Raw genomic sequence first — 17,789 nt, forward strand, 5'->3', positions numbered from 1 at the left:
GGAGGAGGTCTCGGGCCCCTTCTCCCTTCGAGTCATTCATATTCAGACCAAACGCTTTCATTTTTTTATTCAGCATTTCACCAGTCTGATTTTGTTGTCTTTTTGGCCGCTTCTGGGAAGATGTCAAACACCCATTTTCATTGTATTTAGTCACCCAGGTGGGGAGCCAGCCTGAGAGAGACAGCGGAAGGAGTTTCCTGGACTGCGCTGTCGCTCACTGACCCGCACCAATCACCACGCAGCTTGCCCTCGGACCCGCCCCTTTTAGGGCGTGTCCCCAGTGAGTGATAGACGGAGCCGCCCTGCCCTGCTCAGCCCAGCCCACGTTGCTGCTTAGATTGAAATGCAGAACTCAAGCCTCTTTCATCGGGGCACAGACTTCCTTTTACTTCTTCCTTTTGCCCTCTCGCCTCCTCCTCCTGGGAAGAAGCGGAGGCGCCGGCGGTCGGCCGGGATAGCAACAGGCCGGGCCGCTGAGGCGGTGCGGAAAGTTTCCGTCTGGGAGTGCGGAACTGGGGCCGGGTTGGTGTACTGCTCGGAGCAATGGGTGAGTGGCGGCGGGGGACTCTGTCAGAGCCGGGAAGGGAGGGAGGGAGCGAGCGGGCAAGGGAGGGAGGGAGGGAGCTCGAGGGCGCGCGCCACTAAGCGCTCACATTCTCTATTGACTTTGCTCGTGTTCCTACAAGTTGTAGGAACACGCTAAGGGTCAGCGGCGCACAGCAGTTCAATGTGAACGCTGGCTACTGGGCGGCTGTTGATGCCATTTTCTGATTTTAAGAGAAGGGAGCTGTGGCATCAGCGAGCCCCGCAGCCCGAGTAGCAAACCAAGTTTTGTTTCACACGCGCGCACACATGCAAACAAAACAGGAAAAGAAAAGAAAAGAAAACAAACAACAACAACAAATAAAACACCCTCTAGCTTCCCCTAGACTTTGTTTAACTGGCCGGGTCTCCAGAAGGAACGCTGGGGATGGGATGGGTGGAGAAAGGGAGCGGCTCAAGGACTTTAGTGAGGAGCAGGCGAGAAGGAGCGCGTTCAGGTGTCAAGACCGATTTCTCCTGCTTCGGGAGACTTTTGAACACTCGGAGAGGCCCGGCATCTCACCACTTTACTTGGCTGTAGGGGCCTCCGGCACGGCAGGAATGAGGGAGGGGATCCGACTGGACCGTGACGGTTTGGGGCTGTTCGGCTATGTTCAGGGACCATATGGTTTGCGGACAGCCCCAGTCGTTAGTACGGGACCGGTGCGTTCGCCCAGTCCCCGGACGCGTAGGGAGGCCCAGTGGCAGGCGGCTGTCCCAAGCAGCGGGTGCGCGTCCCTGCGCGCTGTGTGTTCATTTTGCAGAGCCAGCCTTCGGGGAGGTGAACCAGCTGGGAGGAGTGTTCGTGAACGGGAGGCCGCTGCCCAACGCCATCCGGCTTCGCATCGTGGAACTGGCCCAACTGGGCATCCGACCGTGTGACATCAGCCGCCAGCTACGGGTCTCGCACGGCTGCGTCAGCAAGATCCTGGCGCGATACAACGAGACGGGCTCGATCTTGCCAGGAGCAATCGGGGGCAGCAAGCCCCGGGTCACTACCCCCACCGTGGTGAAACACATCCGGACCTACAAGCAGAGAGACCCCGGCATCTTCGCCTGGGAGATCCGGGACCGCCTGCTGGCGGACGGCGTGTGCGACAAGTACAACGTGCCCTCCGTGAGCTCCATCAGCCGCATTCTGCGCAACAAGATCGGCAACTTGGCCCAGCAGGGTCATTACGACTCATACAAGCAGCACCAGCCGACGCCGCAGCCAGCGCTGCCCTACAACCACATCTACTCGTACCCCAGCCCTATCACGGCGGCGGCCGCCAAGGTGCCCACGCCACCCGGGGTGCCTGCCATCCCCGGTTCTGTGGCCATGCCGCGCACCTGGCCCTCCTCGCACTCCGTCACCGACATCCTGGGCATCCGCTCCATCACCGACCAAGGTAGGGGCTCAGAGGCTGGGCGTGTGGATGTGCAGCGTCTGCCCCCGCACTCTCGCGGAGGTCCCAGTATCTGCGGCCTCAGGGACACTGTCTTTCCCACCACCTGAGGCTTTTTTCCTTTGGAAACGTAAGGAGTCTTCCTAGGGGGTGTCCTGATCTCATTAACTTGAAACTCATGCCCCTGGTTTCCTTGCCACAGTCTCCTGCCTCATCTCAAACTACCAGACCCATAACATCCCCCCATCCCCAACACATGGTTCGCATTTTCCACCCTCCCCCGCCTCTCGCGCGGAGGCAGCCTCAGCCCGGCTTGCTCACTTGGAGAGTGCGGCCGGGGCTGGACTTGGGGCGCAGCCCGGGGAGGCCCGAGCCTGCTTGGGGCTGCCGGCTGCAGACGCCGCTGCGGGCAGAGCAGCTTGCTTGGGGATCACTACAGCCGGGAGGAGTCCGGCCAGGAGGAGTCCAGCACGCCGTAGAAATTGAAGTATTCTCTGATTCTGGTAATCGGGCCAAATTTGCTCAGGCAGGAAGTTCAAATGTCACCTAATTGGTTTCGTTCTTATGCTTCACTTCATTTTCCTCGGAAATGGAGGTCCCGAAGTTACTACTAGTAACTTGCATGTAACTCATTCCCAGACGAAGTCATATTCACATTCTCTCTCTCTGTGTCTCTGTCTCTCTCTCTCTCCATTCACTTTCTAACTTAACAGACTTCACTGTATATATCTTAGGAAGGGAAGTGGCATCAGCCACTGCAGTGATGGAGATAAAATGCAGGCAATTCCATGCTGTCCTTTTACTGTTCTTTTCAGTTTTCTCTGAGCCTGCCACTTTCCTTTGGGGTCCCCGGCTCCCCGAGAATGCAAGTGGATATCTATCTAGTTCCTGCATGTTTTCAGCAGTGCCACCCCACTGTTCCTTTCCTTTCTCACCGCTGACCTTGCCTAGTCCTAAGCGTCCTTTCTGCGTTGTCAGAAGGATTCCCCGAGCCCTCCTGCCCAGTCCGGCTTCCGCAGGAGACCTGAGTTTGTTTTCTTTTACTGAGTTTTTTTTTTTTTTTTTTTAAGGCGTTAACTTTTTTCTTGGTAGGGAGAAAAGAAAGTCTAAATGACCTAGATGCAGAATTTAAATAATGTGTAGATAGTCCACTTTCTTAATTTCTCAGCCTAAAGTTTTAAAAGTGTAGAGGAAAAATTAAATAGGAAAGGGGGAAATAGTTGCTTTAATTACTTCCTGCCTTTCTTTGTTGCCACCACATTGGCACAATTATCTTTTTAAGTAATTAAAGCAGGGCTCTGATTTCTCATCTTCTTGTTTTCTGACTGCAAGTTTACAAGAGCCCAGTTTTGTCTTATTTGGAGCTACTTGGAGCCGTCGTTGAGAGAGTTTGCCCTTGATTTATAGGATAAACTGACCTCACTGACATTTAAAGGAAGCCCCTGTTCATGGGAAAGTGTGAGATCAGCAGAAATGGGGGCTCACAGGGGGATCTCAATTTCTTAAGATAACTTCAGGCTTGTGCCCACCGACTGCCTTTTGTCTGGGAAGGCAAAGACAGACAGGCAGTTCTGGACCAAAACACAGTTTCCTGGTGCAAATGGGACTCAATCTAATTCTTGGGGGTGGTAGAGGAGGAGACATAGTGGAAAAAAAAAAAAAAAAAAAAAAGGCTGACAGAGTTTAAAAGAAAACTTTTCCTGCCTAGGGATCCTACCATCAGAGCAAATGTCAGTTGGGAAAGTATTGGAGAATGGAAAGGAGCAACTTTTCCTTTTAGATATTGTTGTGATTTTGGATGCCAGCTTTAAATAACCCAGTTTGTGACAAATTTGTGATTATAAAAATGATCATTTCTACAAAAATGCTCACTCTCTTAAAGCACTGTGTTAGATGAAAGTGTTTAAAATCAAGTTACAATGGCTTTGCCAAACTTCGCTCCTTCACCCATGGGACCCAAAGACAAACATACATTGTTTGTAGCCTTCACATATCTCTTTGAAACTATACCTGGTCAATGAAAAATGCCAATAATTCAATATTCTCAACCCCAGGTATTATAGTAATTACTTTACACCATACAATTTTCTTTGCATCTCCACCAAGAACAGAAAGAATAACTGATGGCATTACACCTTAACACTTAATTTTACTTTCATTTTCTTAACCTATTTCATTTTCTCCTTCTTGTATATATATATTTTAAACTCTTTCAGGAAAACCCTGCCACTAACACCCATGGCATGTATAGTGGTAATTGCAAGATTTATTTTTAAGTTATATGCACATATCACATACGTAATGTGTAGAGATAGAGTATCAAGGGGAACCCTATGCACACACAAAGCAGAAATCTGTGCACGTATATTTTGCACTGTATCGTGGGAATAATTTAGTTATTTGTTTGCAAAGGACAGTGCGGTCTTTTTGTTCTCTATTGACATAAGTACCAAATCCCCACAGTGCAGTGAGCACCAGGGCAGGCACCCTTAGGTCAGATGCTCCTCTCTTTCTTTTCAGCCAGCCCCACTGTCACATCGTTGTCAACCCCCAGTCGGCCTTGGGTTAAGAATGAGGAGGTGGAGAACGGCACGTGCAGCCTTAAGAGTTCCTTCTCCGATTTAGGTTTCTTCCACTCCTTTGCCCTGGGAGAGCAAAGGGGCGGAGGCAAACCAAAAAGCGGTTGAAAAAGAAAAAAGTATCTTCCCTCAGGCGTGGGTCAGAGAATTTGGAAAGGCCTACTCTCAGGCGAGTAAAACTTCACCAGGCCCTGGGCTGGAAGCACAGGAGGTCGCGGCTGGGCCCAGCGCCCTCAGGAGGCCAAGGGCAGGGAGCCGACCCAAGGTCTAAGCCCTCCAGCTCTGCGTCGCGGGTTTGTGTCCCGTCACAAGAGTGGGGCGCGCGGGCTGGGCCTCCGGCCTGACACCTTCTCTTCTCTCCAGCAGTGAGCGACAGCTCCCCCTACCACAGCCCCAAGGTGGAGGAGTGGAGCAGCCTGGGCCGCAACAACTTCCCCGCCGCCGCCCCGCACGCGGTGAACGGGTTGGAGAAGGGAGCCCTGGAGCAGGAAGCCAAGTACGGTCAGGTGAGGAGGCCAGGGTCCGGCCAGGTGGGCCGCGTGTTGGCGGGGATTTAGGCGATGGAACACTCGGGTCCCTTTCTGAGCTTCCCGCGAGAGAAGCCCAGGCTGGCGCCCCTTTGCTGCTACGAGCCAGATCCTTCGTGGACTGGGGCGAAGCAGAGGCCTGGGCCTTGGAAGGCGGAGCTGGGGCCTCGACCCCCGCCAGGGGCCGGGAGCCCTCGCCCCGGGAGCGCGGGGGTTCTGGGGCGGCAGCTCCCCGGGGCGCGGCTCTGGGAAGAGCCTCCAGGCCTCTCGGCCTCCGGGGGCTTGGGGAGGCGGCTCCCGAAGCCCTTTCGGCGGCTCTCATTGGGGGTAGAGTTAACCAAAGAAGGCGCTTCCGAAGGGCCGGGCGGAGCAGCCCTGGGGCCTCAGAGCCGCGCCTTCACGCCCGCGAAACGCGCGCCCCGGGTCTTGGTGCCACGGTGCGACGGCGGCTGCGGGGTCCTCACGCTCGGACTTTCTCTCCCGTGGCTCTCGGACAAACCCGCTTGGCCAATCCTGCGAAGAAGGGCACCCAGATAAACGTAACAAAGCTACCATTTTCTCGACTAAAGGTCACATTGTAATCTCCCAAGGAAGTTAGTGAGAAAACCTCAAATTATACGGACTGGCTGTGGACCGTTTAATTTTTCTTTCCCTCCGTCCCTCCCTCATGTCTCCAAAGGAAAATTTAAAACACTCGTGTTTTTATTTTCCCCCCGAGAAAAGCTAAACAACCACCACAACAAAAGTCCCAGATTTAAGTCTAAATTCATCACCGTCCTGGAGTCAAGAGTTCAAAACTCTCGGAAACCGGACCTTAAGGCAATGTAAGGTTTCCCCAGCAGACCCCAGTAGGTTTGCAAATCTCTTAATCCCAAACTCAATTCCAAAGACTCAAGCTATTCAGTTTTCGTTTTATTATTTTGAAGACTTAAATTTTTTAATGTTTTCTTATCTGTCAAAATCAGCTTTTAAAATTAAGTGGAATTTGTTCCTCTTATTCATTTGAAAAAAAATCTTAGTCATTATTTTCTGTAACAAATCCCATTTCCACTTCCTCTTCCCTCTCTTATTTTGTTGAAATAGAATCAGAATACATATTAGTGGCTCTCCAATGGCAAATAACACAGAAAATAGCAGCAAGGAAAGAGAGCCCTTTTCCTTAGTCTGTTTCTACTGTGAAGAATGTCAATGAGAAATGATAAAGAAGTTTGTCATTTTCTTTTACTAAACGACCCACCCTTAATTCGTAATTTGCAAAGAAAAGGCAGAATAGTACAATGGTTAGGAGCTCCGATCTCTGGCTGTACGACTTCTTAGGAAAATATTTAATTTTTTAGTCTCTATTTCTTCGTCTTTAAAACAGGGAAATGATACTCCCAACCCAGAGATGTTATGAGTATTCAATGAGATAATGCAACAATATGGCACATTGTAAGCATTTATTTAGTATTGCCTGTGGTTCTAAGTGGCAGTTAAAGAGACACGTGTAAAAGCAAGTAATATTTATCAGAGTATACTTTGTTCTGAGAGACCATAGTCAAAAAGCTTCAAGGGATTTTGTTACAAACAATAGAAAGAGTGTATATAAAGTGCCTACCATAGAAGCAAGCATTTAATAGGCGCTCAGTGCTTTTTATTAGGTCATCATTTATTGGAATAACATTGTGAAGTATAGAGTTGAAAAAGTTTCTAATTCCCACATGTCATTGATGAACCCAGTTTATATATCAAGCAGTCATAATCCAAAAAAAAACCCTTTATACTTATTATTTATTTATTTATTTATTTTGAGACGGAGTCTAGCTCTGTCGCCAGGTTGGAGTGCAGTGGCACAATCTCTGCTTATTGCAACCTCTGCCTCCCGGGTTCAAGCGGTTCTCCTGCCTCAGCCTCCCAAGTAGCTGGGATTACAGGCACGCGCCGCCACACCCACCTAATTTTTGTGTTTTTAGTAGAGACAGGGTTTCACCATGTTGGCGTGGCTGGTCTTGATCTCCTGACCTCGTGATCCACCCACCTCGGCCTCCCAAAGTGCTGGGATTACAGGCGTGAGCCACCGCGCCGGCCAGTTATTTTTATTTTCTCTTCCTTGAATTACAGATCTAGCATTGAAATTTGTTTGGAAATGCTTAATTTATAATACACTTCAAAACTAAACTGACAAATTATTTAAAATAAAAAATTTGAAGTTTTAAATAATTGATATTCTGATTATTAAAAATAGATTACATTTTATATACTAACTTTTAAATCACTAAATTATCACATTTATAAAAGAATATAATTTAAAGAAATAAGTAACCAAATAAATATTGCTCTAAATACTTAATAAGCTATTTTTTCAGAATAAAAATATTTATATCAAATTTACATTTGCCAAGTTCTTAATTGCAATATGCTAATCTTCTGCATTGCAATGTATTTAATAGTTAGATAATTCAAATGATATAAAATTTGAAAACCTGAAAATTTTCTAAGAATAATATAAATTAGTGGCTATTCTATGATAATTATCAAAATAGTGCTTAATGTTGAAGATGGGCCAAGTTCAGCTGTGCCATTTTTCTGAGCAGTTTTGAACTTTAGACGTTGATTTCATGTAAGGTTAAATTACATATTAATACTTGTTTATACACATACAAAGGTAAAGTGTTGCCCATATATGTGCATTTCTCTTACCAATATTCAAAGGGCAGATTTATTTTTAAAAGTTATTTTTCAAAATGGAATCAGCATATTTCAACCAAAATGTAAACTCAGGTAACACATATTTTTCCCTCTGCTTATATTATGGACAAAAACTTGAATGTCTTTGGCCAAAAAAAAGCTTTAAAAATTTTCCCACTTTCAGGGCATTTGTGATTGTTATTAAATAGTGCAAAATTATATGATACTAGTTTAATTTTATTATATAAAGAAGGAAATTGAGAATTCAGAATCATAGAGCTTAAAGCATATTTTTCTTGAGGACATCTGTAGAATTACCAAAGGGCTAAACTATGCAACTGAGTATAGATACTATTGATTACCATAATCTAGAGTTTCTATTTTCAGCTTAAACTGTAAAGACAGGTGTCCTGATTCCTAGTAATTAAAACTGTATGCACATTTCAGCTATGCATATACCTATCTTTTGTCTTTGAAAATTCAGTTTAGAATATTCCAACTTGTCTTACATATTAATATTACATTGTAATTAATATTTTGCAGTGCCATTCAGAAGTTCTTATTGTCTCTGAGGATAGAATATTTATTTTGGCTTTTTTATACCCACAGTTAATATTGGGGCTAGAAGTACTTAATTCCTTTTACCTCTGAATGGCAACAATGTTCTCTGCTTCCTGATGGCTGGTTCTCTTCTGTTGAAAGCATAAAACTCCAATGGAATAAAATTGGGGTGGCCAAAAAACCTTACATACAGAATCATAGGGACTGGAATACATTTGCCCTTTTAGGAAGTATTTCATGAATTAATGCCTCAATTTTATTCAAACTATATATAAATAATTGTATAGTTCTTGAAAAATTTTCTACAAATGGGCATACTGTCTCAGGAAAAATACATTGCATATCTGATACTCTAAAGTAATTGGAGTGACAGATTTATAAGCTTTGGGTATCTTCATTTTGGGATTGCAGATATTAATTTGGCAAGTTTAATATAACACTAGCTACAAATTGAGATGTCAGAAATAGAGAATAGTCTATAAATACTTAAACTTTTTAAAAGTTCAGAATTAAGTTGTTGAATTTAAAGATATAATCTGAAATTCTTATGAAGCATTTACTTGTACACGCATTTGAAGTGAAGATAGTCTTCTAGAACCCTGAATGTGATTTTCTAGTGTATTATTTTAAAAACTGGCTGTCCTCATGGACGTACTATTCTCAGGAAGATATAAATGATATTGGACTAAATTTTTCTTCATATTAAAATTAATTTTTGTAAATAATTTATGATTTATAGACAATGAAATCTTAGGCAAGTGCCAGCAGAGTGTCTTTGAAATTCATAATGTTATCTGTTATGAAAAACATTCTTTGACCTGGTTACATTTTCACCAGTAGTATTTCAAAATAAAATTAATGATCATATATCAGTAAAATGTATTGTATAAAATAGCAGGGAAGGGTAATTGAAAAATTTTCAAGGCTATGTCAATTTTAATAATATTTTGGAAAATTATAAAATTTAGAAAAGCTTTTAAATAGCGGCTTTCCATTTCTTAGAGACATTTATTTAGATCTACAATATGATAAGTAAGCATAATTAAGATCTTGTTGGATGAATGTTGAAACCATGTTTATAACCATCATTTCATTTTGTCAGGTATGTTTTACTAGGTCATTGCATAATGAATTAAAAACAGAAGAATGACAGAAAAATGAGTTCACCAAAAAAGAGAAAATCTTGTTTATTTTCAGATCTAAAACTTGTTCTTGCTTATGATATTGAGGTTGAAATTCTAGGTGAAGCACATCTCTATTTGTGGCTAAATCTACTTTATTATAAAGCCAAGGTAAATTCATTTTATGATAAGAGGAGGACCAGGTTGAACTGATAAGTGAAAGCAGATTGTGGGTAGAGGACCTAGCACCGTTATTTGCATTTATCTTCACGATAAAAAATGTTGAGTAGACAATTCCCAGAATTTGAATAATGGTCTATAACCTCTAATTGCCAGACATTTGCCATACTAGTTTTATGGTGGTCACAAGTGTTTTGTTACTAATGTATTTTCATTTACTTGGAGGAGGGAGGATAAATGGAATAACCATAAATCAAATAATAAATGGCTAGGTTAGAACTTCTGTTTACTTTTTTCAACAGCTTTATTCATTTTGCTTGCTTAAAGTGTAATGCTTGTTTTGTGATAAATGGTGCCTACCTTTTTGCTTTGTTTTTAAGCCACAGTGTCACATCTTTTGCTTTCACAAACCTATACTAACTTAAGTATACATATGGTTGTGGAATGCTTATGATGTATCCTGTTTTGTGGGGATACAAGATGACTAAGGCAAGTCCCTGTCCTCAAACAGTTTACAATCTAGCCCTCTGCCAATACAGTTCCTCAACATATTCACCAAAGTTACTTTTTAAAAACTGGTAAATCCGTATTTCGAACATTCGGAACAAATGAAATTAAAACTTGCACTTTCATTCTTCTTGTGATAACCTTAACTAGAAGAACTACATTGCATCTTATATATTTTTTTCTAGACTATTTCCGTTAATGTCAGTGTGATGAAGTTGGTCTTTTCCTAAAAGTATTAAAACAAAGCAGTAACTTACTTTTTCTAGGGTATGCAATTTAGTCTATTTTGCTTTGTATTAGTAAATCTCCTTCTCAAATTTAGGTAGAAGGTAGTTTGCTATAGAGAGCACCCTTGCACAGTTCTTTCAGGGGAAAGAATTCTCATGCCTTTCATGGAAGATCCACATGAGAAAGGAGTTGATGGATTGAAGTCTTATTTATGGAATCTTTAGGTAAAGTCATTTTCAAAAATGAGATTTCCATTACATGCCCATTTCTGGGGTTTCATTTGGAAAATTTGTTTACTCTTCCCTGGGGATTCCATATGTTGGATGATTTATAAATCATATTTAAAATCCAATTAAATAGAGTAATTTAGCATGTTTGCTCCCACTATATTTATAGTGTACATTTGGTAGTCTCTACTCAGCCTAACTAGCTTTTCAGATTAATTACATGGCCTTCACTGAAAACATTAAACCGATTTGGGGCATTTAAGTCATGTACTCTTTTACTGGAAAGAATAAACAAACATCAATGCTACCTGTAGTTGTTTTCCTTTGCGGTGGAAAATTTTACTCTTTCAGTGATTGCTTCATAAATAACAATTACTTGACCCAGTAGAGATTTATATCTTTTACTAATGTTATGTGTCAGAATTAATAGTGAGAAAATTGATGTGTTTATTGAGTCACTAAAATGAATAAATAACGAAGGTGGCAGGAGGCAGGTAAATTTTAAGGCACATTTACTTGCTCTTTTTTTTCTAAATTTATAAATCTGAACTTCAAAAGTAAAAAGTAAAATTAAGACAAAACTCTCCAGACCCCCAAGCTAGGTCATAATTTAACCTGAGAGAAAACTAAGGGCTATTTTATACTGTTTAAGTTTAAAGATTTCTGTTTGTTTTTGTTTTTTTTTTTTTTTTAAAGCAAACACTTTAGCCTCTCCTTGCCTTTTTCTTTTTTCTTTCTTTCTTCCTTTTTTTTTGAGATGAAGTCTCACTCTTGTTGCCCAGGCTGGAGTGCAATGATGCGATCTCGGCTCACTGCAACTTCCGACTCCTGGGTTCAAGCAATTCTCCTGCCTCAGACTCCCAAGTAGCTGGGATTACAGGCACCTGCCACCACACCCGGCTAATTTTTGTGTTTTTAGTAGAGACGGGGTTTCACTATGTTGGCTAGGCTGGTCTTGAACTCCTGACCTCAGGCAATCCGCCTGCCTCAGCCTTCCAAAGTGCTGGGATTACAGCCGTGAGCCACCGTGCCAGGCTGCCTTTTTCTATGAGATGAAATCAACCATCTCTGAGCTTCTCTTCCTACCCTGTCTTTCTGCAGTACAAAGGGATTGCATCACTAAAACGATACTAAATAAATATTGTGGATTTAAGAGAACTTTGAAATATTTAGTACTAAGAATAATGACATAAAGCAAGTTTGTGAATTAAGTATGAGAAATTGGACAAATATGGAAAAATTTGCTCGTTTTTTTACACTTGATAAATGAATGTAATCATGGAATAAATAAGGCAATAGAAGGTAATACAGGCCTAAATCCGATGTCCTGCCTGCCCCTAAATTCCAGGAACATTATCTAAGATAAAAGTTCAAAGCAGCATGTCTCTGAGGGCCATCTTCCAGGGGGAACATCTCTGGGCAAAAAGAAGTGGGTCCATGTAAGGGGACCATAGACATTGCAACAAAACAACTCAAGAGTCCAAGTAAATGGGGCAGATCAATGAGCAAGAGTTCCAAGGGCAAAGGTGTAAGAAAAGAGAAGATGACTAAGCAAGGATTTCAGAGAGAACTGTAATTTTGAATGATAGATAAAATACAAAGAAAAAAGAATGGGTAGGAAAAATTTAGCTGTGATGAAAAATAGAACTCACCAACAGTTATGTTCTGCTAACTAGAACATTGTTTCTGCCATGTATAATATTAAATTTTTTAACCTTATGTCCCTATATGATGTTGGCCAAAGATTTTTATTATTTTAGAAGTAATTTTAATGTTAGCATTCTTATTTCATTATTCTTAGTTCACGTTGGCATCAGTAGTATAAAATATTAGTCAATGCTGGAAATGAAAATATTAGTTAACACCACATACAGATGTGAACACCTTTCCATAACTGAATTGGATTTATTTCTTTCCAAACTCATTTATCATAGATTATTGGGACAATTCTAAATAAAAATGATTAAAACTATAATCTCTATGCAAAAGTAGATTTTTTCCCCTGTGATCTGATAGTTCTCTATCTTGATACCCATCTCCTGAGAGCCTTAAAATGTGTTTCCTTTGAGACATAATCAGCCATTCCCAAAAAGTGGAAGAAACTATTTTTTTTTAAGAAGCTAAGAAACAGATGAGGATCTAACAATGAGAATCATGTTCTAGGAGAGAAAGAATTTGTTACCAGATGTTATCTCAAAAGATGCACTAGTTTTAAATTAAATTGCATCTATCTTTTAAGTGTTCAGGAAAAACAGTATGATATGCTACAGAAGACCCTGCATTGGGCAGGGGTGATAAATTCTTTTAAAACATGGCCACTGACTTGCCAATTGGTTGAGGGTACACGGCTAAACCTCTTAATCTATATCCTTGTATAAAAAGAGGATAAGATTTCATTTGTATTCAACAGTTATGTGCAGTAGTTTCTTGATTAAAAAAATGCAGCAGCATCATTCTCTGGAACCCTTAAAATACACTTTAATTTCAGTTGAACATTGTATTGTATTTGTGACACACTATCTTGTAATTATGATAAACTCAATCATTTATAATAAACTATATAATTCATTAATCCTCATTATTCAGTAAAATATGTTGGATATTTCTTGGTGCCTGGGACATAGGACACACTTAAGAAACTTTAGCTTCCTTTCTCTTTCCCTATTTTCAAAGAACCAACATTGAAAAACACAACATGAGGTGTTTGTTCTTACAGAGCATAGACACAAGGCTAACCCCTCTAATATTTTCCTTTTTTTGTCAGAAATGCATGAGTAATATTGTCATACCCACGTATATATTCTATTCCATGTACATATTCATTTACTCTGCATTGAGAAAATAGTTTTTGAGACCCCACCATTGCATTCTCATAGATATAGAAGTGAAAACAATAGCCCAAATAAATTAAATTAGGAAGTAATTCCTGTGTTGCAATTGAACAGGAAAAAGTACCTAGCTAACATACACCTGATTAATTTAATTCTAAGGATTAAATCAATTTTCCTAATAAAATTCTAGTATTTACATCATATTTTCACTAGGAAATATGTTGAAATGGTAATTCATTCATGTCACTATCAGGACACAGGATCTACGCTTTATTTCTAAAGAGTATACAAATTGAGGGGAAAAAATTAGACTACTTGAAGAAGGATGCCCAGTGTTCATGCCAGAATCGGGATTAAAAATCAGAGTGTTTTTAGTGTTGTTAATAGTAACGATACCAACAATAATTCATTGGATGCCAAGAGAGCACTGGTTTCTAGGCAGGCTCGCCTGCCAGGACTGCTGCATTGTGTTTGCAAACAAAGATTTTAACTTCTAAATTCACTTCAAGAGATTTATCCATATGGCTTTTAAAAACTCACATCACAGGGCCCAAAAACTTTGCAAGCAAAATTTCCAATTTCAAAACCAGGCATATGCAGTTCTTTTACATGGGGAAAGACAGTTTCCTTTCTGATAAAACAGTCCTGGAAAAGGTACCTGCAATATTCATTAAAAAATCCTTACAAGACAAAGTGCCTGATTTTTGTATGTCCTTTGTCCAGCGGGCATTTTCAATATGATCTCTTAAAATATGGTCTATATTTTCTTTAATGAAGGTCGTGTTTGTTGTGCGTTTCTAATATGACAGCCTGTAGTCTCTGCCCTTCTTTACTGAAAATGAAAGTTATACCAACCAGGCCTGTCACAAGTGCCTCAACAAAAGAGCCAAACAAAACCCAAGTCCCAGGAAGGTTGACAAAGGCAATGAGGACAGCCGAACAGATTCTAAGAGAATTTAATTGCCATTAATTCTTTCCTCACCCTGCACCTCCTTCCTATACTTCCAAGTGGCACAAGCAAATACTACGAATTTTCTGGTTGCAGCTTTCTCTAAATGTTTGTGGAAAGAATAATATCTTGCCATTATGTTTGTTTAAGTGGCAAGACTGTGAATGTCTTTAGAATATAATAAAGCTCAAATTTTTTTAAAAAGTGGCAGAGTAGAGTCAGAGCATTGCTGGATTACTCAGACTTAAGTTCTGCTTCTTTCTAAGAACGTGTGAGATGTTCACTCCTATAATGTGATTATTTTTCACTTCTTTTCTACTCCTCTCAGGCACCAAATGGTCTCCCAGCTGTGGGCAGTTTTGTGTCAGCATCCAGCATGGCTCCTTACCCTACCCCAGCCCAAGTGTCGCCTTACATGACCTACAGCGCTGCTCCTTCTGGTTATGTTGCTGGACATGGGTGGCAACATGCTGGCAGCACCTCGTTGTCTCCCCACAACTGTGACATTCCCGCATCGCTGGCGTTCAAGGGAATGCAGGCAGCCAGAGAAGGTAGTCATTCTGTCACGGCTTCTGCGCTCTGATGGGAAATTCCGTCTCCAGCAGCTTCACCCGGGTCTCCCTGTCTCAGCACCTCCTCCCCCAATTCCCAGGTCTCACATCCCACCCCTCCTACCCTCCAACCCTCCTGCCTTGAAAGCTGGCTGTACGGACTCACATCCTTTGTGCTGATGACACTTACATATTTCTTGCCATAACTTTTCTCTTGCAGAAAAACTGACATGACTTTAGGATTTAAAAACAAGAGCAACAATAAGCATTGAATGAGACATTTGTGTTGCCCACATACTGTCTTAACATAGCAAAGAAACCTACACCCCTCAAAGGGTTTAAGGAACTTTACAAACTAGTCTTTGGTAAAACCACATGTGTATATTTATTCTAAATCAACCTGAACTTTTGAAATGTGCAATTGTTGAGATTTTGCAAAATCAATAAAGGAAAATACTTATAGAAAAAATTATGCTACACCCTCTAATCAAATATGGTAACCAAGTAAGCTTTAATTCATCATTAGGAAACAAATCAATAAATGACTTGTTTGAGTGATCCTTTGTTTATCTTTAAGACATGACCTATTTTGTTGAAAAATATATGTAGAACCCAAGCAGTATCTGAATCTAGCTCTCCCTGGTGTTTTGACTTGGTTCCAAATACAATAATGTTTATATTTTCTATTAGTTTGTAAATACGGACTCTGGATGGTGCATTTGTGTCTTCATTCCGTAAGATATTCCCCTCCCCCCAGCCCCACCCCCTCTCTATTTTTTTCTTTCTTTTTTGCAAAGGTGACTTTCTGGCAACGTCTTTGTCTCTGTTTGGTGGTGGGCTGCTCGGGCTCCTGGACCTGGACTTGCCCCCAAATTTTGTGTATGCAGTGAAGGCTTCAACATCTCATGAAGGACACTTTCTTTCTACAGCAGAGGACACGAAAAACAGATAAAACAAGCCAGTCTCCCATTTTGTACCTAATCAAACAACACACATGCCAAGCATATAAAGACAAGAGGGTGGAAAATATCTGAACAAGAAGGCGCTAAAGGAAGTCACTTAGAAACTTAAGTTTAATGTGAAATGTTTTGCAAAGATGCTTAAAATGAACTTTGTGTTAAGAAAACCACTGTGAAACTAAATTGTATATTATTGTTGGCTTACCTGTGTGTTCAGCAATCTCAGCCCCAAATTATGTTGTAATTTAAAGAAAATGGAAAATTCTGCTCTAATGAATGTAACAATGGCTTGCTGTGAAGTTTACATTGTTGTACAGAAGCATGTTTCGCATGTAGGTAAACTGGTGGTGGTACTAGAAATACAATGTTATTTAATTTTAACAAATTCCCTTTATTCATTTCTGAAATTACAGGACACAGTTTAACTCATAAACCTTTCTAGACCAATTTATTTTTCACTTTAATGTTAATAACAGTTGTGGAGTATATGTGTGTGTGAGCATGTGAGTATGTGTTGTATTTTAAAACAATTGATGTTCTGGGGCAAAATTCTACAGTTTTTAATCCCTTCTGTTTAGGAAGTTCTTCCTGTTTGGCAATATAGGCTTAAAAATATGTTTTTAGGACATTGGTACAATTCAGCTATTGGAAAATTAATATATTGAGGGTTTTTTGGTACTAAATCTGTGCAATAACTAAAAGAGCACCTCACTGGATATGGATGTTGAAGATGGATTCCCTAGGTGATTTTAATTTCTTCCCGTCTGTGCTGTGCACAGTCTACATGGCAATGCAGTTCCACCACATCGGTTTCATGGCTTCATTTAAAACTCAGATGGCTAGATTAGTTCGGTTTTCAAATCACTAGGATGTAAACAGTAAGCAGATTTCTGACACACGAATTATGTTAGAGTAACTGCTTTTTTCAGACAGCAGATATTTTATAGAGAGCTTTGAACTGCATTTATTTCTAAAGCAACCGAAATTCAGTGCTACAAATAGAGGATTATAACTTCAGGAGAAGAATAAGCAGAAGGAGCAGATGAACTCTCAGGGCCATAGTCTTCCTTTGATCTTGTAAAACTCCCATTGACATCTGGAGTTCCCAGTCTGGTGAGAAAATAGACTATAAACTGAATGGAACAAAGATCCAATCCACTATTTTGGTGGAGACTTTAAAACCATACCATACAGGGACTCTCCTGTCATCTGAAAAACTGATGTAAGGTACAGAACTATTCTTTATCAAATGTTTTTAGGTGGCTGTTAGGGGGCTTTAAAAAATATTACTTGCTTGTGTGGAAATGCAAATAATGTTATTTTCTTTATCTAAATTAAGAAATCTCTTGTTTTTGTGCTATTTATAATTTTTTTCTGGTTCTTGTATTTTAAAAAATCTAATATTAATGGTATCAAAGTTTCCTTTTCTCCCTCTAGGTCTTAACAGTGAATTCACATGGAGTAATTTTAAAAGATAACAGATAAAATTTGCTATTCAAAGAAAATTATGATTTAAAGCCACTTTTTAAAATACGAGAAGGAAAATAGGATGGATTAAAGGGTTAACTTTTAAAGATTATTATTATTGGTTAATGTTGACATATTTCCTCTATCTCATAGATGGTAAAAGTGTTGCTTTTAAACTGGCAAATGCACTCTTCAGAAATCCTTTTCTATCTGATCCACATGGAGATGTTAAAGGTTCAATTTCATGGCCTCTGGGCAGGCAGTGCTCTTGTTGGATGTAAGAATATTACCTGCAAGGATAGAATGCAGTTGTGCAACAGAGACACATTCTTATTTCTTTTTTAACAATTTTGTTTTGTTTTTAATGACCCTTTTATTGAATATTGGACTGAAATATAAATTTTAAAAAACACGTTGGAAAGGATGTACAACAGAAGGCTATGTATGTATATACAGTATGTCAAA

General features: G+C 40.6%; 1 protein-coding gene across 1 annotated transcript; it reads left to right on the top strand.

Moving 5' to 3' along the window:
• Positions 1–318: 318 nt before the first annotated feature.
• Positions 319–16,242, top strand: PAX9 (paired box 9). The gene is made up of 4 exons (XM_054530983.2): positions 319–547; positions 1,347–1,973; positions 4,913–5,055; positions 14,676–16,242. Exons 1-4 carry the CDS (start codon positions 544–546, stop codon positions 14,928–14,930), a joined length of 1,029 nt encoding a protein of 342 aa, XP_054386958.2. The 5' UTR covers positions 319–543; the 3' UTR covers positions 14,931–16,242.
• Positions 16,243–17,789: the final 1,547 nt, after the last annotated feature.

The sequence above is a fragment of the Pongo abelii genome, chromosome 15 (assembly GCF_028885655.2).
Source record: "Pongo abelii isolate AG06213 chromosome 15, NHGRI_mPonAbe1-v2.0_pri, whole genome shotgun sequence".
NCBI classification, from domain to species: Eukaryota; Metazoa; Chordata; class Mammalia; order Primates; family Hominidae; genus Pongo; species Pongo abelii.

Excerpts from the sequence above, each read along its gene's own strand:
- PAX9 (XM_054530983.2), top strand. Across the intron at positions 1,974-4,912 it reads CCGCTCCATCACCGACCAAG|CAGTGAGCGACAGCTCCCCC; the intron begins GTAGGGGCTCAG and ends TCTTCTCTCCAG. Across the intron at positions 5,056-14,675 it reads AGGAAGCCAAGTACGGTCAG|GCACCAAATGGTCTCCCAGC; the intron begins GTGAGGAGGCCA and ends TACTCCTCTCAG.